Here is a 23,606-nt window from a genome sequence, read left to right on the forward strand (position 1 = left end):
CTGCTGCCGAGAGCTTCCCTGCACTGAATGTGTCAGCGCCGGCAGTAACAGCAGTGACATCACCGCTGTGCTCTGCTTTACAGCCGGCACTGACACAGTCAGTGCAGGGAAGTGCAGCGCCCCAGAGTCCTGGTCGTTGCAGTACTGACGCTCCGCCACTAAGGGGAGTGATGGTATGTCCGATGGCACTTAAGGAGTTCACCTGACCAGGTATCACAGTCACACACTACATTTCACACTCTGGCCACCAGGGGGAGCAAAGGGTTCTATGTATTAGGCCACTCCTCACAATCTGGTAAAACTGGGGGCTGGATAGGAAGTTAGTCAGAAGCTGACTGGGTTGGATCCAGGCAACATCCTGTGGCAGAGGGTGTTGCAGGGGAAGATTCAGGGGGGTCTCTGTCAGGGGTGGGATCCTGACAGTGGCCTAGCGAACAGAACAGAACATTACGGAGCCGCGCCTGCACCCGTTGCGGCGGCATCCCAAGAAAGGAAACGAAGAGAAGTTTATTGTGGAGCAGTGAGAAACGAGATCGCAGCAAAAAGGAGATAAAGCCAGTAGAAGTCGTGCCGTAAGATTGAGGCAACATCCTACTGAGGCGCGTAGCCGGTGGCCAGAACGCCGAGGAAGTATTAGGCTCCAAGCATTACTTCAAACAGCGGCAGGACAGTTAATTTTAGGTTGGCTGTCTCACCAAAAACACCTAAGCAGACATAGGGGGCAATTGTGGGAGAGGGGCGACGCTAGGGTCCCGGAAGAACTCCAGGCCTACCCGTCATACGGGTGCGTCCTATCCATATCATCTGGGGGATGGAGAAAGAACATCAGAATAGATACGAGTTGTGAGAGAAGAACATCAGAAACAGACACAACAGTTGTGAGGACTATCCCGTGGTGCTCAGCAGGGAGGTACTACAACACACAGGCGCTAGAAGGTAGGCACTGATTTCCACCTGCAAAGGGAACTCTGGATGTGCCTTCGGACCGGCCGGTCTCAGCCAGCCCTGTTAGCAGTACTCTGGATTGCGGATCCTGAAGCCTTCAGTAAAGAGACTGCAACCCTGTGTGCTCGTTATTCATCGCGCCTTGCACCACGCACTACCACCCCATCTTTCATTGGACGCCCCTTAGCAGGGTCACGGACCGGGTCTAGCCACCGTGACAACCTCAGAACTGAGACCGAGAGGCCCGGTACCAAGTACCCCGCGGCCCTGCGTCTGGGGGCGCTTCAGAAGCTCTCGGACAGAGCGCGTGCATTAGCAGCGCTCCTGCCGAAAGCAGTTTTAACCCTGTGGACGCCGGGGGACGTGACAGACACTAAGCACGGCCCTGCGCTTAGTAACCCGATATTTCCCTGGTTACAAGTGAACACATCGCTGGATCGGCGTCACACACGCCGATCCAGCGATGACAGCGGGTGATCAGCGACCAAAAAATGGTCCTGATCATTCCCCAACGACCAGCGATCTCCCAGCAGGGGCCTGATCGTTGGTCGCTGTCACACATAACGAGATCGTTAGCGGGATCGTTGCTACGTCACCAAAAGCGTGACGTTGCAACGATATCGTTAACGATATCGTTATGTGTGACTCAGCCTTAAGCCTAGGGTTAGGTGTCAATGACATCTGCTGATACCAAGTCCTAATCCTATTAAAAAACGCAGTCAAAAACACATGCAAAATATGTATACTGTGCAAAAACACACCAAAATCGTGCTTTTTTGCCGCATCGTTTTTCCTGCCAAGAGATGCAGAAACCTTGCAGAAATTTCTGCAAACAAATACTCAACATGCACACGTAGCCTGATCAATAAGCACTGGAATTAGAGTCTCAATTCCTACATATTGCTTCTCTCAGATTACATAACAAAAACCTGGTTAAAGATTTCCTTAATAACACTGAAATTAGATTAGTCACACATTCTTTGGGCTCGTGCACTTGGCTGAATTTTTGGTCTGAATGCGATCCTACAAAATATCGGATTGTAATCAGACCAATGTTATTCTACGGGGCTGTTTACATGTCCAATTTCTTTTCCACGGAACGAGTAAAACATCGTATCATTCTGGAGTTTGATCCGATATTTTCAGATAGCACTTGACCATGCAAGTCAATGAGTCCTTGGAAAACATCAGACTACTTGTATGACATCTGAGTGGAGTTCGATTTCCACAGAGTGACGTGATGGAGAGAATCAGATCACACTCTGATCAGAGTTTGAACAGAGTATGATTTGGGGAGAAAAAACCCTACTGTGACCCTAGTCTTTGCAAAATGTATTTATATTTATACTATATATATTTAAATGGTATAACATCTTCAGTGTGATATGTTTGTATAATTCCTATGTTATCAATGTTCACATAACTTTTTTTACTCAGGCATTACTTTAGCCAATGCAATGGTGAGTGCCAGCCTTACAACGTTCAAAAAAATAGAAGATTTTAATGCCAGGGAGCTGGAATTGGTATGTTACCATTACATTATGTATGATATTTAACCTCTTCCTGCTACAAGACATTGCATTATGTCATGCAATAAGTGTGTGTGAATGGAGAAGGCTTGGGAGCTATGCCCCCTCCATACCCAACAGATACCAGCCATGTTATATAGCTGGCATCTGCATCGTAGCTAGGTTATGATTGCTGCTTTTAACCCTTTAAATGTCATTGTCAATCTCTAGCACCTCTCATTTACAGTGCACAGTCCTTGGGGTGCGCTGTTCTAGGCGCCCATTGGTACCCCGCAAATTGATTGTGGATTTGTGTATGGGTTGCCATGTCAGTCGAGTGCATGCTGAAGTCCCTCATGACTGCCATGTCCTGTGAAGCCCGTTACAGTATTTATTTCATAGACTGATTTTACCTACATACTACAATGCAGTTGTATTGCAGTATATAGAACAAGTGATCAGAAGATTGTAGGTTAAAAAACCCTATGGGCACTAAAAAAAAATAAGAAAAAGTTTTTAAAAAATATTGAAAAAACAAAAATGCAATCACCCCCTTTTTCCTCATTAACCCATTCACGACTTTTAACATAACTATAACTAATAGATCAATGGCTGCACTCAAAATTTACTGTGCTATAGCAAGGAAATGTGCAATACATGAAATGTGAATAGCATACTGGCTTGTGAAATTTATGAAAAAACACATGAGATTCTTAGCACAAGATTTGGCCAAAAGTTGTGAGCCCATCCACCAAACGTCAAGGTAATCTCAGAACGGATGGGTACCTGAGCTGACTGCCTAGTGTGAACACTTACCTATGGCTAATAACATGGTAAAGCCTGCTTTTATAGGAAGCTCAGAACCAACTGTGTTTGGATGTAATTAAAATCACAGCATGGTGAAGGGCGGGGAGTTCAAGTCAGAAAAAATAGTACATAGTAAATATAGGAAAACTGACTGAACAGCAATCTAGTCTGAACTGGTGCATAACCAAAAAAAGTCATATAGCAAATAGATCAATGGCTGCACTCAAAATGTACTGTGCTAAAGCAAGGAAATGTGCAATACATGAAATGTGAATAGCATACTGGCTTGTGAAATTTATGAAAAAACACATGAGATTCTTAGCACAAGATTTGGCCAAAAGTTGTGAACCCATCCACCAAACGTCAAGGTAATCTCAGAACGGATGGGTACCTGAGCTGACTGCCTAGTGTGAACACTTACCTATGGCTAATAACATGGTAAAGCCTGCTTTTTGAGTGCAGCCATTGATCTATTTGCTATATGACTTTTTTTGGTTATGCACCAGTTCAGACTAGATTGCTGTTCAGTCAGTTTTCCTATATTTACTAGTAACTATAACTATACATCATGGTCGAGAAGGGGTTCCCGATATTTGATGTACAGGTATGTCATGCAGTGCACAGTAGCTGTGCCCGCGTGATCACAACCGGGAGATCGGGTTAAGTTACAGCTGAACTCCAGCTGTCATGGCCAGGAGTGGTGTCCACACCACCCGGGTGATTTAAATGCCATGATTGATATTGATCGCAGCATTTAGAAGGCTGGGAGATGGAGGGGGCTCAGCCATCTATGGCAATCCTGTTAGAATATGTCAGGAGCATGGTCTAACAACCGCTGATACGCACTAAAACGGCGGCCGTTAAAGTGCCTTATTCCCTCATTGCCGTTTTAAAACGGCTATCAGGAATAAGCCTATAGTGCCCCCACAGCATCGTAAATTCTCCAAAAGTTTCAGCTACCGGGGGTAGTTAAGACCCTGGAGAACACGATCAGGGCCAGTTTTTCCGGTCCCCGATTACATAAAAAATAAAAAGTGTGTCGGCAATTAAAAACATCTCTCTCTTTTCTGACATGATATACATGTCCCCGAGCTCCCCCGATGCCTCCACTATCCACTGGTCCCTCCAGCTCTGTCCTCATGCCCTCTCCCAACTCTTCCTGGAAAAAAATGGTGGGTGCATGCGCAGTGCACCTGCCGAGATCTGCCAGCCGACACCCAGCAATAGCAATGATTTTCCTATTGGTTCATTTTGATCATTATGATAAACCCTATCATAGTCCTCAAAAGCCAAATATTGGTATGTCACACCCCCTGTGTCATCCTCTTAGATTACATTTTTTTTTATTTCTTTCATTATTTGCTATTAGGGTTAGGTTTGGGGTTAGGCTAGAGTTGGGGTTAGACTACAGTTGAGGTTAGGCTAGTGTTGGGGCTATGGTTAGGGTTGGGCTAGGATTAGGGTTAGCATTGGGGTTAGGTTTTTTTTCAAAAGTTAAAAAATAAAATGATGACAATATGATGACTAGTGTTGTGCACAAGTGCTCGCTACTCAAGTTTGCTTTTGGGTCGCTCGAGCACCCACAATACTCTGTGCATACCCGAGCACCTGATGCAAACTCCAGCAGCCAGCACTTGCGCTCAACACTAATGATGACATATAAAATATGACGACCTAATGTTAAATGCGAAAAAAGTAAAATGTTAATTTTTTCCTTCCATATTCCATTAATTCCTGCGAAGAACCTGAAGAGTTAATAAACGTCCTGAATGTGGTTTTGAGGACTTTAAGGGGTGCAGTTTTTATAATGGTGTCACTGGGTATTTTCTGTCATATAGACGCCCCAAAGTCACTTCAAATGTGATGTCCCTAAAAAAAAAAATGGTTTTGTAAATTTTATTGTAAGACGTGGGAAATGTTATTTAGTAACTATTTTGTGTGACATAACTCTCTAATTTAAGATCATAAAAATGTAACCTTGCAAAATTTTCACATTTTTTATATTTTCATAAATAAACGCCAATCATATCAACCAAAATTTACCACTAATATGAAGGACAATATGTTAAGAAAAAATATTCTCAGAATCACTAGGATACGTTGAAGCGCTCCAGAGTTATCATCTCATAAATTGACACTGGTCAGATATAAAAAATTTGACCTGGTCATTAAGGTCAAAATTAGCTCCGTCGCTAAGTGGTTAAAAATCACAAAATCAAGACGAAAAAACTTGAAGAAAAAAAATATCAATACACATATTTATGTAAGAAAAAAGTACATATATTTGTTATTGCTGAATCTTGAATGACCTGAGCCATAATACTGTCACACTAGTTAACCCCTTCAGTGAACTCGAAAAAAGAAAAAAAAAATGTTGAATGTAAATAAAAATGGTATGGCTAAAAACACCATCTTGTCCCGCAAAAAGCAAGCCGCCATACAGCTCAATCAACAGACAAAAAAAGTTATAGCTCTCAGAATATAGCAATGCAAAAATAAATCTTTTTTTCTATAGGATAGTTTTTGTGTTAAATGGCAAAACATAAAAAATATGTGGAATCACTGTAATCGTACTGACCCAGAGAATAAGGCTGCCCTTTTATCACTTTTACCACACAGTGAACGACATTTAAAAAAAAAACAATTCTTGAATTACTGGATTTTCTTCAATCTGCCTCCCAAAAATTGGAAGACAAAGAGATAAAAAAAATGTTATGTACCCGAAAATGGCACCAATAAAAACGTCAATTCACCCTGGAAAAAAACAAGCCCTCCCATGACTATTGGCAGAAATATAGAAAAATTATATCTCTCAAAATATGCTAAAGCTATATTTTTGCAATAAGAAGGGTCAGTTTTTTTAAAATTTATTTTAAAAACCTGATGTTGCTGTGATCGCACAGATGTGAAGGAACGAGGAACGATGTAAAAAAATAAATAGGACTAATTCGTGACCTGCTGTTGATTTGTTCATTCTGCCACCCAAAGATTGCAGTATGGCTCAGCTCATATTTAAGTCGCGCTCTGCACTGAGTGCTTACACTGGGTTTTTTTGTAAATCTCTGAAATGCGTGATTCAGATGGAATCTCCGAAAGAAGATTCCCTATAATGAGGCAGATGGAGACACTGTGGACACCATCTGGCCTATGATCTGGCTGTGTCCATCTTAAGAGTGCATAAAAGCGTTGTTAGCAACAGTTTTGTGCACCTCTGAAAAGGAAACCGCTGAACAGAGGCAGACGGAGTCCAGAGTAACTTTGCTGTTGCATTATAGTAAATGGATCCCTTTGGGGTGTCATCTGAATCATGTCTGTGGAGAGTCGGCGAGTGCCCCAGTCTGCTTGCAGAAACCGCATGGACCAGGGATCGTCCCGCCGAACACCTGCTCTCTTTTTAACATGGGCATATTGCTACTCAGACAACACAGGGTGAGGGTAAAACAGCGACAATGCTTTATTGAACCACAAAACATGCAGATAACATGTAGAACAATCCCAACAAAATTCCCCAAGATGGTGCACATTACAGAGTCGCACCCTTCTGCTGACTCGCCGGGATAATAGCAGCTGTTACTTCAGAGCTCACAGGGTCGACTACCTCACCTGTGGCACGCACACAGAGAGTAGGTAACGATAAGCGTAGGAAGATTACAGTCCATTCTGGTACGAGGCCAGTTGACCCAAGGGTCGCAATCTGGCTTCTCAGAACATCTCCATAGAGCCAGGTGACCAGCGGGTCCCAATCCTGGTTTTCTCCGAACGTATTCATGGTTCAGCGATGGTCAATGGAGCAGATCTGTATTCTTCCAACTGGGGCCGAGGTCCCCTAGAGTGTTTCCTGTAGAATGATAGATCCGTGTCCCTCATGATGGAGCCATGATGTATTGGCAGCAGTCCAGTTCAGTCCCCTGGATGTTTGGATGTATTTTCAGAAGCTCTCGCTGTCTCTCTCTATCTGTCTCTCAGTCTCTCTATACAGAGGCATGTAACCTATTTTTATACTTAACAAGTGTCATTCATCCAGTATTTACATAAAGGGTAAGAATGGAGATAAGACCAAGTAGAATTACTTGATTATTTAATCTATTTTCATAGTTTTTCCTCCTTTGTTTTCAAAGTCGCCAAAGTATCTGGCATAATTAGCATATCAGTAAACATCACTAGTCATCAAGGATAAGAGCACAATATGTTATATGAAATATCAGCTTACAAGTCAATATTACAGGCTTACGCAAACAAAAGTCTGTTTTCTTGACCAGCCAGCAAGAAATGCTTAAATTCAAAAGTCAACATATACAGTAGATAACAGCCTATTCTTCCTGGTTTGCTAAAAAATAGTCTTTTGGTAAATTAAAATACAATGCTGTGTCTCCACAATGTCACTTGGGGATTTAGATGGAAACTCCAATGCAAGTTCTCAGCGTAGAGCACAGGATAAACATGATCCAAAATTATGAGTCTCCTTCCTTTTTGAGATTTCCACTGTGCCTCAAAAGTAGTTTTCGACAACATATGGGGTATTGGCGTACTCAGGAGAAATTGCATAACAAATTGTATGGTCTATTTTCTCCTATTCTCACTTTTGAGAATTAAAAACTTAGGACCAAAGCAACATTTTTGTGGAAAAATTGAAATTTTCCATTGACTCTGCCCAGTGTTATACAAGTCTATGAATCGCTTAAGGTTCACAAACAGCTCACTTCACCTAGAAATACAGTGAATTTTTCGAGATGTGTAGTTTCCAAAATAGGGTCACTTGTGGGGGTTTCTGCTGTTTAGGCACATCAGGGGGTCTTCAAATTTAACATGGTATCGGCAATTCATACCAGCCAAAATTGTGCTCCAGAATTCAAATGGCACTCCTTCCCTTCCAAACCCTGCCATGTGTCCAAACAGTAGTTTTCTACCACATAAAAGATATCTGTCTACTCAGGAGAAATGGCACAACATATTTTGTGGACCATTTTCTCCTGTTTTCCTTGTTTTCAAACAGCCTGTCCATGCATGTGTTGTGACTGTCACACAGCTCCGACACATGCAGCTGCGATGCCGGACAGCTGATCAGCAGGAGCGATCCAGGTATCCCGGTTCCCTCTGCAGCTTATTCGGGAAGCGCTATAGCTGAATAAGGAGGGAGCCGAACATATTCACTCATCTCTAGTTGTAATGCAAAAAAACAACCCATCACACAAGTTAATTTCTACTGTACAATAAAGATCGTAGAAACATTACCCATGAAATATTCCGCCAATTCACCACACTTGGAATTTTTTCCAGTTATCCAGTACAATATATAGTAAAATGAATGGTGTTATTCAAAACTACATCTTGTACTGCAAAACAAAAGCCCTCATATGGGTTTTGTCAATGGAAAATTAAAAAAAGTTATGACTTTTGGAAGGTTACAATGTATTATTATAGTTGCAGTTTATGGAACAAAAACTAATTTGGTCTTTTATATACTCTATTTTAGAAATAAGAATAAGCAAGGAGACATTACAGTGAAACCCTACTTCTTGTCTTCCAAATGCCATCACATTAAAGGGGTCTTCTGCTATATTTTTAAACTACACAGAGAGAAGAAAGAAGACAAAAGTCGACCTTGCAATCTGCTCCCTGCTCCAAGCTGCCGCTTTATCAGTCATTGCCAGACCAGACGTAAAATTGGCCAGACCACAAGTAACGTGACCATGCAGCCAATCAATGGCATCAACAGTCAGGTCATGGGCAGCCATAATGCTATTGCTTCTGGTCAGGTGCTGGAACAGGGAGCAGATAGCAGATTTTGTGGGTAAATATATCTTTTTTTTTTTTTTTTTCTCCAGGTTGGCTTTTCCATTTTTTCAGAAGCTTAAAATATAGTGGAAAACCCCTTTAAGTGCAGATCAAAGGACCTTCTTGATGTACAATAAACCCAGTTCTGCCCATTTCTGTACATAGATCAGTCTGTAGTATGACTGTATCCTAAATCCTTAGAACCCTGTTTTGCTGTGATTCTATCCTGCTTACAGTAGAAACAGTGATAAAACGCGCACCAATACTGATCGAATTGATTTTATTCCGATCCAGAAAACGCAGGCTGCGTTCTCACCAGTTAAAATTAAAGCTCCGGTCCATAATCCTCTTGTCAGTGTATGTGGATGTAGTAAGCTAGCAACATAAATATTCCAAAATACAAGAGGAAGATGAGATGGTCCTGTTAGGTGATGTAATTGTGACCACCTGAAATAACACAGCCACTTTCGAAAATGTAGTGGAGAGATTTCCCAGAAGAGCGGATGTGCTACTGTTAATTCTTATGGTTTTGAATGTAGAGAGATAAATCAGTTTATTTTATTTTAATGTGTGCATCATTTAACATTTTTTTTCTCTAATCACACTACAGATTGTGAACAGGCACCCTCCATTTGGAAATCAGATAAAAGAAGCCATAATGTATCTTCCAAAGTATGAACTTGACATTGAACAGGTCAGGCAATAATGCATACTCAAGGGTTATGTCTGTTATGTACATTAGGTGTTTTCCTACAGGTCATGTTCCTTCCTACAATGACTGATTTTAGCTGTGTAATTTGAGGAGCAGCTGAATGGACGCTTATTTATACAGTGGCAGATTGTAATTTTTGGAATCTATTCCCTACTTTATTTGAGTTAATGCCAAATAATTGGAAATGCTTTCTTGTGTTGATTTGTGATCACTTCATCATTTTCATCATTATCATAATCTTCATATCTTACAAATGTTAACCATTAGGTTTGGTGCATATGCACCTAGTTATAGGGGTTGTCTTATCTTAATAAATGGGTAAAATTGAAAAGTGCTTGTAAAAACATGCAACTTTGCAATTTAGCTGTCATTAAAAGCTTTCTCCATTCTCAACTTAAAGGGGAGAATCGATTTGCAGAACCCTGTTCCTTAGGCCACGTCAGTAATCTGCGACCGCTGGACAGGAAGCCTACGAATTTCCTTACTACCTGTCATTCCTGGCTTTCCTTTTGATTACGGTAGCTGGGCTGGAGTTACATTATTGCAGTTTGCCACACATATGACATCGCACCAGCCCAGCTAGTTAAAGAAAAGCTGGGAATACCGGAAAGTTAGGAGCTTCGCAGACCTCCTGTCCAGCAGTCACAGATTACTGACCTAACCAATGGACCGGATTTCTGCAAATTGATTCTCCGATCTCTGTCTACCATCTCTGCAGTCTATATACACTGAACAAATATATAAACGTAACACTTTTGTTTTTGCTCCCATTTTTCATAAGCTGAACTCAAAGCTCTAAGACTTTTTCTATGTACACAAAAGGCCTTTTTCTCTCAAAAACTGTTCAGAAATTTGCCTAAATCTGTGTTACTGAGCACTTCTCCTTTGCAGAGATAATCCATTCACCTGACAGGTGTGGCATATCCAGATGCTGACTACACAGCAGGATTATTGCACAGGTGCGCCTTAGGCTGGCCACAATATAAGGCCAATCTAAAATCTGCCATTTACAGTATTAGTGGGTCCGGGGGGTTCAGAAAACCAGGCAATATCTGGTGTGACCACTGCCTCACGCAGAACAAACATCTGCTTCACATAGAGTCGATCAGGTTGTTGAATGTGACCTGTGGAATATTGGTCAACTCCTCTATAATGGCTGTGTGAAGTTGCTGGATGCTGTTCCTGCTGGATGCTGTTCCTGCTGGATGCTGTTCCTGCTGGATGCTGTTCCTGCTGGATACTGATTCTGCTGGATACTGATTCTGCTTTATGTGGATTCTGCTGACATGAACACGCTGTCGTATACACCGATCCAAAGCATCCCAAACATGCTCAATGGGTGACATGTCTGGTGAGTATTCTGGCCATGCAAGAACTGGGATGTTTTCAGCTTCCAGGAATTATGTATTGATCCTTGCAACATGGGGCCGTGCATTATCATGCTGCAACATGAGGTGATGGTCGTGGATGAATAACACAACAATCGTCCTCAGGATCTCATCACAGTATTTCTGTGCATTCAAAATGGCATACAAAAAATGCACCTGTGTTTGGTCTCCATAAAAGATGCCTGCCTATACCATAACCCACCACCACTAGATTCACAATGTTGACATCAGAAAACCGCTCACCCCCATGACACCATGTCTACTATCTGCCCTGTACAGTGAATTCTGTGAAGAGAACACCCATCCAATTTGCCAGATGAAATCTTGGAGGCGAAGATGTGATGACTAAGTTCTGGGCTGGTGTGGTTACACGTGGTTGTGAGGCCGGTTGTACAGTGGGTACGGAAAGTATTCAGACTCCTTTACATTTTTCACTCTTTGATTCATTGCAGCCATTTGGTAACTTCACACACCTGTCTGACCTCACAGCTCACAGTGCATGTCAGATCAATTTAGATTTAGATCTGAACTCATTGCTGACAACTTAAGAACTCTCCAATGCTTTGTTTCCATTCATTTCTGGGTGCTGTTTTCAGTAAACACAGTTGTGCTCAAAAGTTTACATACCCCAGCAGAATGTTTTCTTTCTTCCCCTTTATTCAGAGTATATGAATGCTAACACCAAAACTTTTTCGTCACTCATGGTTAGTGGTTGGATGAAGCCATTTATTGCCTTATATTTTTTCACATTTATATATTTTTTTACCATTCTGTCTGATGTTCCTTGTACCTTGTCACATATTAATTTTTACGTTTTTAATTTTTTTAATAAAGAAAATATTTGTAACATAATTTTTTTTCCAGCAAGAAAAGTATGTTTCCCTTTTGGTATTTTGTGTAATTATGTATTAATAATTGTCAATAAAGTGATTTTTTAAATATTTTTTTACTATGAGTACTTCTTTTGGGTGGTACATCTCCCAATGCAACTGTTCTACACGTGAGATCATCGTGGCACAATCATTATTAAAGGGACTACGGTGGAAAGGTAAGTATATGCTTTATTATTTTTGATTGCTTGCAGGAGACAAGGTCGTCGGGGATTAGGTGTTTGGGGAGTATGTATATTGTATGTAATTATGTAAATGTTTTTATTTTTTTTTACAATTGAACACAGGCTGGGCAGGATGGGACTACTCTCCCATCATCAGCTCATGCTGTCACTGTTATATATGATAGCAGACATAGCCGGATGGGAGTAGTAGTCCCATCAGACGACACCTCGGTAAACACACACACAGACACCCGCAGACAGACACACACACACATACACACCTGCAGACAGACACGCACATATTCTCCGCTCACACACATTCTCCGCCCACGCACATATTCTCCGCCCACACACTCTTCTTCCTTCTGACATAATTTCCTTTCTGCAGAATTTTTGGCACGCAAATCCGCAAACGTTTATACACTTGCGGTTTGGCTGCAGATTTTACTGACTCAATGTAAGTCAATGGGTGCAAAAACGCTGCAGATCTGCAAAAAGAATTGACATGCTGCGGAAAATAAAACCCTGCGAATCAGGACAGAACTTTCTGCAGCATGTGCACACCAATTCTGGATTCCCATTGATTAACCATGCATGAGCAATCCTTGGCGGATTTGGTGCAATTCCGCCCAGACAAAATCTGCAACGTGTGCACATAGCCTTACAATTGCTGACCATTGATGGGAGACAAGTCTAGAGACGGTGCAGGCCATGGAAGCACATTAAGGCCGTGCAGACTGCTCACATTACTAAGAGCAACATGCTCCCTGGCATTATTTTGAAAAATTCCCCTTTGCAACACTTGACTTCACCACTGGTTCCAAAATTAAATCAATGTAACGCTGATATGTTAAAGTACCTGAAATGGAGACTAGAGTATTGCGGCTACTGTACATTATGCCATCCCACACCATAATCTCGGGAGTTGGATCAGTGCGATGTTCACTCATGAAGACTGGCGATTATCAATATTTTTTTAGAGGTTTAGATGGTTTTTTTTTTTTTTTTGCTAGCAGTTTCCGGATATTTTTTAAAGTTTATTCAACAATGAAAAACCTGCTGGAAAAATGCTTAGATGCGTAGACTCCTGGGTGTCTTTCAGGCATATTTTAAGCCATCCCATTGACTTCTATTATAAAGTACACAGCGTCTTCAAAGCAGAGATTGCTTGGACAGTGGTCAGCTCACTTTTTTCAACCGCTTGTTGTCTGTTAGTGGTCATAACCATGAATATCTAAGCTACGGAAATGCCCTGCACATAGCGAATTAGAAGAACTATAGTACAATTCTAATTGGGGGTATTTGGTAATATAATATTATTGCACCTACTGGGATAAGGTTTTGCAGATGGGACTACTCCTTTAATGCTTCATTTTCCTTCTAATAGGGCTGCTAGGAAATTAATGACTTTCTATCAGTTTTGCTTATAGATTACAACTAGTTGTCGGTGGGTCTTAGCATCAGGACATCCTGTTATTAGCTTATTTTTTATGTGCTTTCTAAAATGAATATACCAAAATATGTGTGACACATTTTGTACCTTCTGTAGATCATCTATATAAATCATTGATTGAAATTTATGATCCATCTTTGCTTTTCTTTCTGCTAGGTAGGAAGATATAGTCCCACAATCGGTGAAATTCTTGTCACTGTTAAATTAACAAACTTTGAGCAGCTACAGAAAAAGAGAACAGCTCCTGACTCACATCACGTCTCTCTCATTATTGGAGATTCGGACAACCATGTTGTGTTTAAGCAGAAAATCATGTAAGTGATCATGTTGAACCAGTTTTGTAGAGATGTTCTGATTGTCTCCAGCTCATAAGACCGGTGCTATATTTATAGTGTGGATCTCAACTGGAGAAATTAATACTCCATTTAGCCGCTGTACTGTAATTTTTCTTTGGCAAACTGCATACTGGATTTACTACATGAACTGCTGGTCACTCTGCTACATGTAATTAGCTTTGTTTTCCTTCCAGGGATTCTGTCCTGATAAAGTCAGGAATTTGGAAAAGAAAAATTGAAATCAAGAGAGTTTCCACATCAGAGCAGCTTAGTATAAACCTGATAAGCTCTCAATATGGTACAGTATCAAGTGACTAAAAGCTATGAGACTTTAAAGACATTTATCATTGCGTTTGCGCCACATTTTTTGCGCAAGATGTGACATTTGACTGTCATTCATGCCTAAGCCCAATTAATCCTTTATGCCATTTATTACATCATACTTTAGTACCTACATCAAAACTTTGATATGACAATAAAATTGGGTGTGGTTAACCTTTTGGCATGAAGTGCGACATTTGCGCAAAAACATTTCTTATTATAGACAAGTCATAGCTGTCTTAAAAAGATCTGGAACCATTTTTAACATGCATAAAAAGTCGCATTTTGTCATATTGCATTTTACACACTATTCTCCTGCCCATTTTTAACATTGGGAAGTGATTTAATTAAAGTGAACTTGACATCTAATACATGCTGCACAATCCACGAGCAGTATGTATCGGGCACTGGCTTTATGATAACAGTAAGATATGTTTGATTCTGAAATGCTGTGGCTTTTCAGGGAAAAACATACCATATTTTTCATACTAGGTATGATGCCCTGGACCATAAGACGCACCAAGGTTTTAGAGGAGTAAAATAGAAAAAAATTCAAGCAAAAACTGTGGTCATGACGCACTGTTATGGCTGGGGAGGGTCTGCTGCTGATACTATTATAAGGGTAATGTCCCCCAATTCTGTACTAATGTCCTTCATCCTGGCATATATGATCTTCATCCTGGTATATATGATCCCTATCCTCATATATATGTCCCCATCCAGGTATATACAGTATGATCCCCATCCTGGTGCATGTCCACCCACCCCTTCCTGGTATGCATGGCTTCCCAGCCTGGTATACATGGCTCCCCATCCTGGTATACATGGCTCCCCATCCTGGTATACATGGTTCCCCATCCTGGTATACATGTTTTCTCTAATAGCGGGCAAATGTGTTAGCCGCTGCCATCGGCTCCTACCTCTTGTGACCCGCTGCTCCGCCACTGCCCCTTTCCCTACCCCCACAGCCGAACTATGAGGTACATCCGGACTATAAGATGCACTTCCACTTTCCTCCCAAATTTTTTTGGAGAAAAAAGTGCGTCTTATAGTCTTCAAAATACGGTATTTTAAAAGCTGCTGGTGACTAGTCTGACAAGCAGTTCCCCAGCACCTTCTCCAGCTCGCTGCCCTGAATTGGCAGGTCTCTGCCTATATACGTACGTAAACAGAGACTTGTAAATCCAGAGCAGTTGGCAGGGAGATGCCGCCAGGGACCCACTTGTTCAACTAGTCTCCTCTGTGGCTCAGTCCCTGATGACTTTTAAAATATGTTTTTCTCTGAAACACTGCAGCGTTTCAGTGTCAGACATACCTGGTTGAGATCATACAGCCAGTATCTCATACATATCTCATACATGACCTTACATTTATCTACACTAAACTTCAATTGTCATTTATTAGCCCAAGCCTTCTGCTTACATAAATTCTTATGAAATATAAAGTTTTTTTCCTCTATGTTGATTACCTTGCAAAGTTTAGTATCGTCTGCAATTTTTTACTTTTACTCTGTATGGGGCATTAATCAATATAGTAAAAAGAAGAGGACCCAATACTGACACCTGTGTTAGCCCGCTGATTACTGTGACCCTTTGTTTCTTATCACTGAGTGAGCTCTTAGCCCAATTACACATATTTTTCCATTGTTCTCATTTTCCATATGAACCGTTTATGTGAGACTGTATCAGTCTTCTTTGATTAGTCCAAATACAAGACATTCAGTTTTACCCTGATCCATTCTAGAACTTACCTCCCCATAGAAGCTTACTTTAGACAGACCTATCCCTTTTAAAACCCTGTTGGAACTGGGTTATGAGGTTATTTTTAGTGAGATACTCCAGGATAGCATTTTCCAGCATGTGAATAGCACGAAATTTAAACGGTCAAAAAACTACAGCAGGATTATTTCCTGTTTCCCCCCGTAAAGCGTTAATAATAGTTTAGCAATAATGGCATAATGATGCCATACACTTCATCATGAAAAAAAAGGACCTACATCAGTGAAAACTTAAAAAAAATTATGGCTTCTGAAATGTGACATCAATAAAGTGAAAAATAATTTTTGGTCTTTAAGCTTAGATTAGGCCTGGTATTTATGGATTTATTTGTTTTTAAATATGTTAGGCAAATGTAAGAGAGCCTTCATTCACTTTACTAATAAAAACTGTTGTATTCTTATGTCCTGAAAAGTTGGGTTTGACATTCAGAAAAACTTCAGCGTTCTTTATGCCATGCAACAGAGTTCAAGAACGGAGATTGGAGCAAAGTGGAAATCGGAAGATACATTCTCAAATGAATGTAACACAAGGTCTAACTTAGGTATATTTTGTATGTTCTCCCCGTGTTTGCATGGGTTTCCTCCCACACTCCAAAGACATACAGATAGGGAATTTGATGATGTCTGTAAAGCGCTGCGGAATATGATAGCGCTATATAAGCAAAGCAAAATAATGTCACCAATGACTGTGTTTGGTAGCAACAAAGACCATATTCTTATCTCAGTGATAATTTTCAGACCTCAAAACAATAGATAGAATTTAAACGATGAAATGGTTGTTCTGTTCCTTCTGACTTGCAACAACTGTATGTATCTAAAGGTTTGTTCATAAATATTCATTATAGTCTCTTCCCTTCTAGAATAAATAATTAAGCAGCTTTCTCTACTAGCTGATAGCTGACTGGACTTTCGTGTGATCTCACATTTACTTCAGTGCTGCAGTAAATGTGATTGGTCAAAGCCATCATTGAAGTTCCAGTTTTTCTACTCATTCACAGATACAAAAACACCTTAGTCTCATTTCTTTAAGAAAAATACATTAAAAATAACTATAGTAAGAGTCTTTAAATAGCTAAATTATCTCATGAAAATATCAAATATACAACCGAATATTATTTTAAAATAATGGTAACATACAGTATACTGTTTAAAGCGATTATCGGCTTATGACAATTATCTGCTCTAATCTAATCTAATATTTTTGTGATATCGGAAATCGGAATCGGAAGTTCCCAGTGTATGGTTCCCAGGGTCTGGAGGAGAGGAGACTCTCCTTCAGGCCCTGAGATCCATATTCATGTAAAAAATAAACCATAAAAATAAAAAATATGGATATACTCACCCCTCCGGTGGACCCTGGACCTTAGCGATGTAACCGGCAGCCTCCGTTCCTAAGAATGCAGTGAGTGTAGGACCTGCGATGACGTCGCGGCTTGTGATTGGTCGCGTGAGCGGTCACATGAGCGGTCACGCGACCAATCACAAGCCGCGACGTCATCGAAGGTCCTTCACTCTGCATTCTTAGGAACGGAGGCTGCCGGTTACACCGCTAAGGTCCTGGGTCCGTCGGAGGGGTGAGTATATCCATATTTTTTATTTTTATGCTTTATTTTTTACATGAATATGGATCCCAGGGCCTGAAGGAGAGTTTCCTCTCCTTCAGACACTGGGAACCATCCAGGATACCTTCCGATACTTGTGTCCCATTGACTTGTATTGGTATCGGGTATCGGTATCGGCGATATCCGATATTTTGCCGATATCGGCCGATCCAATCCGATACCGATACTTTCGAATATCAGAAGGTATCGCTCAACACTACTGCTGTCAGGAAGTTTATTTACCCTTAGGTGCTTTTCAGGAATGAACACAAATGTATTTTACCACCTAAATGTCATTAACTTCTGAACAGGTCACTGTAGCCAGCAGAATCTAAGGTCACTACGTGGCCGTGAACTGCCATGACAAACATCAGGACCACACAATCATGATCTCAGGGTGCCAATGGGGATAAATAGGAAGCCCACACACTCTTTTAACCATTTATATGGTATATAGTAAATATTGACAGCAGCATCTAAGGGTAACCTATGGACGGTGCCAATACGGATCATGGCTAATGCAGCAAGTTGTCAGCTATAGTGTACAGTCGATAGCTGCTGGATTGTCACCTGTCTTGGGATGCAATTCTCTTATATATCAGGTCAGTAAAAAGACGTATTGGCAGTCATTAAGGGATTAATATATTTATGTTTCCCACCGGAAATTCAGTGACATCTGTCTCATATGACCTAATAAATTGGGTCTGCATGCAGAATTACAGGTAGACACGCTGCCGCCAGACCTCTGAAGGGGGCTTATTTCCCAACAAAATAAAGGATGGGGCTACGCTAGCGGTGACGGACCCGGAAACGCTGCAGACCGCGTCCGAGGGTCCGTCATAGAATGACGGCACATCGCTAACGCATGCTGATTATGACATACGTTAGCGATGCGCTAAATAATGGCAGTCAATGGGTGCGCTGAAGCATCCGTTACATAGCGTTAGTGCCGCTGTGTAACGGATGCCGTCAGTGCATTGCCATTAACGTAATGTGAACCTAGCCTTACTCCTTTGAGTACGATGCTGTCTGACAAATTACACATTCTTGCCTTTAAAAATGATTAGCATGTGTGTGTGTATATATATATATATATATATATATATATATATATATATATATATATATATATATATATATATATATATATCCTTTATGGATACAGAAAATGTTGAAATTCTGACCATACAACTGTCTACATATAATTGTATTGTATGTATTATATGTATTTCATTATCTGAAAGAATAATTTATGTTGTTCATTTTACTCCCTGTAAGTAGGAAGCGTGCAGACATTGATAAGAACAGGAATGAGGGAATGCAACCATCACTGCAAAAACAAGGAAGCTTGTGGGCATGAATGTTGTAAGTTTCTGATCACACCAGTCCTATCTGATTTCTTTTTATAGTACCTATTTTGAAGTTGTGGGTCATGTTATAGGCATTTTGACTCTGATTAAACAAGCCCAGTGATTGACACCGGCCGCGATGATGGGACACCTCTTAATGAATCAGGAGTGTCTGACAAGTGACTTGTGCCTCCGTGCGCCTCACAAAACAAATTTTAGTCCAGTCAGTCAGCCATTTTGGCAGAGCTGGGTGAAACTAAATATTTTGCGAAAATTGTGCAACTTTTGAAAGCGATTTATGCCAGAATTTTTGCATAATTGCTTTGATGAATTGAGGCCTATATCTGCTCTCATATATTTTGATGCCCTAGTAAGACTAACCTATTGGGTGCAATATCTACAGTGAGGACATATTCTATACATTCTTGCAGGTTGATTCCACGGATCTTTCTGAAAGGGAACCTGTCACCCCCAAAATCGAAGGTGAGCTAAGCCCACCGGCATCAGGGGCTTATCTACAGCATTCTGTAATGCTGTAGATAAGCCCCTGATGTATCCTGAAAGATGACAAAAAGAGGTTAGATTATACTCACCCAGGGGCATTCCCGCTGCGGTCTGGTCCGATCCAGCGCCTCCTATCTTCTTACGATGACGTCCTCTTCTTGTCTTCATGCTGCGGCTCCGGCGTACTTTGTCTGCCCTGTTGAGGGCAGAGCAAAGTACTACAGTGTGCAGGTGCCCGGAAAGGTCAGAGAGGCCCAGCGCCTGCGCACTGCAGTATTTTGCTCTGCCCTCAACAGGGCAGACAAAGTACGCCGGAGCCGCAGCATGAAGACAAGAAGAGGACGTCATCGTAAAAAGATGGGAGGTCCCGGACCGGACCGCAACACGTGAGTATAATCTAACCTCTTTTTCCCATCTTTCAGGATACATCAGGGGCTTATCTACAGCATTTCAAAATGCTGTAGATAAGCCCCTGATGCCGGTGGGCTTAGCTCACCTTCGATTTTGGGGGTGACAGGTTCCCTTTAATGGCCTTATATACAGGGAGATTATCATTGTAAAACTCTTTTTAGATTAAGCAAAGTTTTCCAATGATTGTCCTGTACAAACACATTAATTGTATTTTTTTATAATGATCTGATGGCATTTATTCATCCGCCTTATAGTTCTTGTAAAGAAGTATCTGTGAGTAGTCAGTAGAAACAGGAGGAAGAAATTGGAGCATTCTCAAAAGCAAAAAAACCTATGGTCACCACTACAAATAAATGCATATCTTTCCAGCATTAAAAACTACCCGTCAGTTTCCCTAAACTTCTCAAACCACCGCCATAATGATTTACAGCCGTAATCTAAATCAATACAGGGGAAGTTCCCTTTAAAACCTGCTATATTCTTGATAGGTTCTTATTTTTTCAAATCTATTTTGATGTATAAAGAAAAACCGTTTCAAAGTGTAGTCTTTCAAGTAATTTCTCTTAAGGCCTCCATGCACATCAGAAAGCTGTCGGCGAAACGAAAGTTTGGCCGACAGCTATCTATTCTAACCCCGCCATACACAGAAATTCTCAACTTGGGCTGAGCACTACTATGTTCTCTATGAGAGAGCTGCCGAAAGGATCAACTCTCACTGCCAAACGAAAGGATCAGCTGTTGAAATTTTAACAGCTGGGTTTTCTTTCCCCTGAAATCATCTGTTGCAGGAAGGTCAGGAGGTCCCCGTACACTTTAGGTGGTTGTCCAATTCTGCCCAAATCAACATGTTTGCCACCATACACAATGGCCTTTAGGAACATGCTCTTTTTGCAAACAGTGAATACTGGCTTTCAATGGGTCTTATAGAGCCACAATGCTATCACAAATGAATCACCGCTCAAGAGCTTGATAGGTCCATAATACAAAATTCATAATTTGGGGAAAAGCTGAAACACTTGGCTTTGCAGCTAAAGGATTTGTTAAGGAAGAAAGACAGTGCATAATGAATTAGTTGTAAATTCCATCAGCTGAATTTTTTAAATAATTCACCAGAATCACAACAATCTTACTGACCGTCAAATATACCAGTAATTGGTAAAGCTCTACAGTCCAGGATGTCATGTCTGAGGATTAGGGGAGTTTTACTGTAATTAACTTTTCACTTTTGTGTTCATTCTTAGCCATTGAACAGTACACAAGTGCAATATATTTGTTTCACTGAGTGCACTCCTTTCCACAGTTTTCTTTATAGAAATAATATTCTTATGAGCCTAAAGTGATCCATCCAAAGCTAAGAGCAAATAAAACTAGACTCTAGTTGGTTGTTACACTCTTAATGCGCATTTGCGCCTGCCATCTAACTATATACAATCTGATCGGTGATCACGTAATGGTCTGTTTAGACAGGCCGACCAGAATTCTGTGTACACAGAGTGTTGGTTAATATTGTCGGTCCTTAATGCGATCATCCATGTTCACAAAATATCATCGTTATCGGCAGCACATCGCCTGGTTACACAAGACAATGTGGTGGCAATAATTAAACATTTTATGTGTCATGAATGATCCAGTTACACAGTGAATGAGCTTTATGCCCGTGTGATGGGGTGATAGCCAGCATGTTTACACAAGCCAATAATTGGTGAACACGTGTTCTGTTGAACGCCCGTTACTGATTATTGGCTCTTCTAAATGGGCCTTTATGCCCTACTTTTTGTTTGAACTACTTAGCATTCATGAGGCCAAATCTAATTAATTTGTACCACTACTCATTGACTTATTCAGTGAAGTGTTGCTTTTATATCAGAATTCTGAATAAGGTGATGTTCTTATTCTGACAATATATCCGCAATGTTTTCTTTTTTTCCTCCAAGTGTGGTTTGTAAGACAATACTGAGATCTGTAAAGGAAGAAGTCACATTATTATTATTATAAGAAATAGAGATGCACGGTGTTTATTTTCCCCATCTTAGATATTCTGGTTACAAACTGAGACAGACTGGCATTTACACATTAAAATATAATCTGTTTATTTACAAATAACAGGTAAAACTGGAGTTTCCTATAAGGCTGACAGTAAAACTAATTCAGAGTTCTCTTCATATCTAAGTGATCTAAGGAGTCGAAATTCAGTTTCATCAGCTCCACCAGTAAAGAGACTAAAGGTAACATGATCAAAAAGGCAGGACGGGAAAATTCAAAGCACATGTCATTACATAAAATGGCTTTTGCGACATCAGCACATGGATTACTTAATGAATCTTACATTAGCTGGGATAGTTAAACTAACGTCATGCAGAGAGAGCAGCTAGCGTGCCATGCGGAAGAGCAGACCCCCACTGTGGCATCCACAACAGCATGAGTCGGGTATCTGATGTTTATGAGGTAGAGACGTCTCTCACATTAGGTCTCTGTGCTCAGTATTTTTCAGCAGAGCAGTAATTGTTTCCTTTAATTCATGCCTGTGAACTCAATTTCACTGAATGATGAAAGAATGGTGATCTAGAACAAAGACTAAAGCTGCATTATCATACTATTTTGAAAATATGGCAGAGCTCCACATAATAAATGCTTTAACAACAATAAGTCCAGATATTTCCATCGGGACATGATCTTATGATACACGTAAAGACCTAGATTTTTATTATGGACACATATGCTACTTCTAAAGCACAGCAAGAGCACCGCTTAGTACATTATGTGCTCTGTCTCTGATAACCAATCTACCTTCTTTTAAGGGGTAATCTATTATTCTAGATTGTGGGGAGCCCCATTGTTATCAGGGGGGAGGGCTGTAGTCAACTACTGAAACCATGATATCGCATGCCAGGGTACCTGCGAAAAACAATGTGTTCGCTGTGCCCGAGCAACAGCCGGATACACAGTCGCAGATGGGCTGTATGACCATATTGCCAATTGTTAGTGCGTACCTGGGTGTGTGCATTAATGTACAGAACATACCATACATATGTCTGTATGTATTTAATTTAAAAATAAATAAGCAGAGTAAAATGAATAAATAAATAATGTTAAAATTTAGAGTAAAAAACAAACCTTTTAAATTAAGACAATACATTGTATGCTCGTATTATGTGTCCCCACAATCGTAACCTGTGCAATAAATGAATAACATCATGTAAAAGAGTTTTTCATTACTACGATGTTGATTACCTATCCTTTGGACAAGTGATCAATATTAGATTAGTGGGGGCTGACACCCAACACCCCACTGATTAATAGTTACCCGCCTTCAGCAGCCGGAAGTACACAGTGTATGGAGCGGAATGGCATAAGTTTCTACACTTAGTGGTAGTGCAGATGAGTTCCTATTCTAATGAATAACTAGACAGTGTACAGAGCTGTGCTGTTATAGATAGTAAGCTCTTACAAAAAGGTCCCTTACTACTCTTGTTCCATTGTAGTATTTTGTGGTACTCTGTAATGTCTAATATTGTTTTACATGAACAACAGGTGCTTCTCACAAAATTAGAATATAATCAAAAAGTTAATTTATTTCAGTTCTTCAATACAAAAAGTGTATGTAGAGACATTACAAACAGTGATCTATTTCAAGTGTTTCTGTTAATGTTGATGATTATGGCTTAC

General features: G+C 40.6%; 1 protein-coding gene across 12 annotated transcripts in view; it reads left to right on the plus strand.

Moving 5' to 3' along the window:
* Window positions 1–23,606, plus strand: part of HFM1 (helicase for meiosis 1) — a 229,963-nt gene that overhangs the window by 151,009 nt on the left and 55,348 nt on the right. For 11 of the 12 annotated variants that reach the window (XR_013218736.1, XM_077278676.1, XM_077278672.1 and 8 more), the window contains 7 exons: window positions 2,383–2,468; window positions 9,646–9,729; window positions 13,799–13,956; window positions 14,172–14,275; window positions 16,489–16,617; window positions 18,955–19,041; window positions 22,047–22,165. Coding sequence is in view for 11 of the 12 variants with exons in the window: in XM_077278676.1 (XP_077134791.1) it covers window positions 2,383–2,468; window positions 9,646–9,729; window positions 13,799–13,956; window positions 14,172–14,275; window positions 16,489–16,617; window positions 18,955–19,041; window positions 22,047–22,165 (767 nt within the window). In the remaining variant the exon portion in view is untranslated. The remainder of the gene's footprint in view (window positions 1–2,382; window positions 2,469–9,645; window positions 9,730–13,798; window positions 13,957–14,171; window positions 14,276–16,488; window positions 16,618–18,954; window positions 19,042–22,046; window positions 22,166–23,606) is intronic. The other variant, XM_077278673.1, reaches the window with a different exon arrangement.

Source organism: Ranitomeya variabilis, chromosome 8, assembly GCF_051348905.1.
Source record: "Ranitomeya variabilis isolate aRanVar5 chromosome 8, aRanVar5.hap1, whole genome shotgun sequence".
NCBI lineage: Eukaryota > Metazoa > Chordata > Amphibia > Anura > Dendrobatidae > Ranitomeya > Ranitomeya variabilis.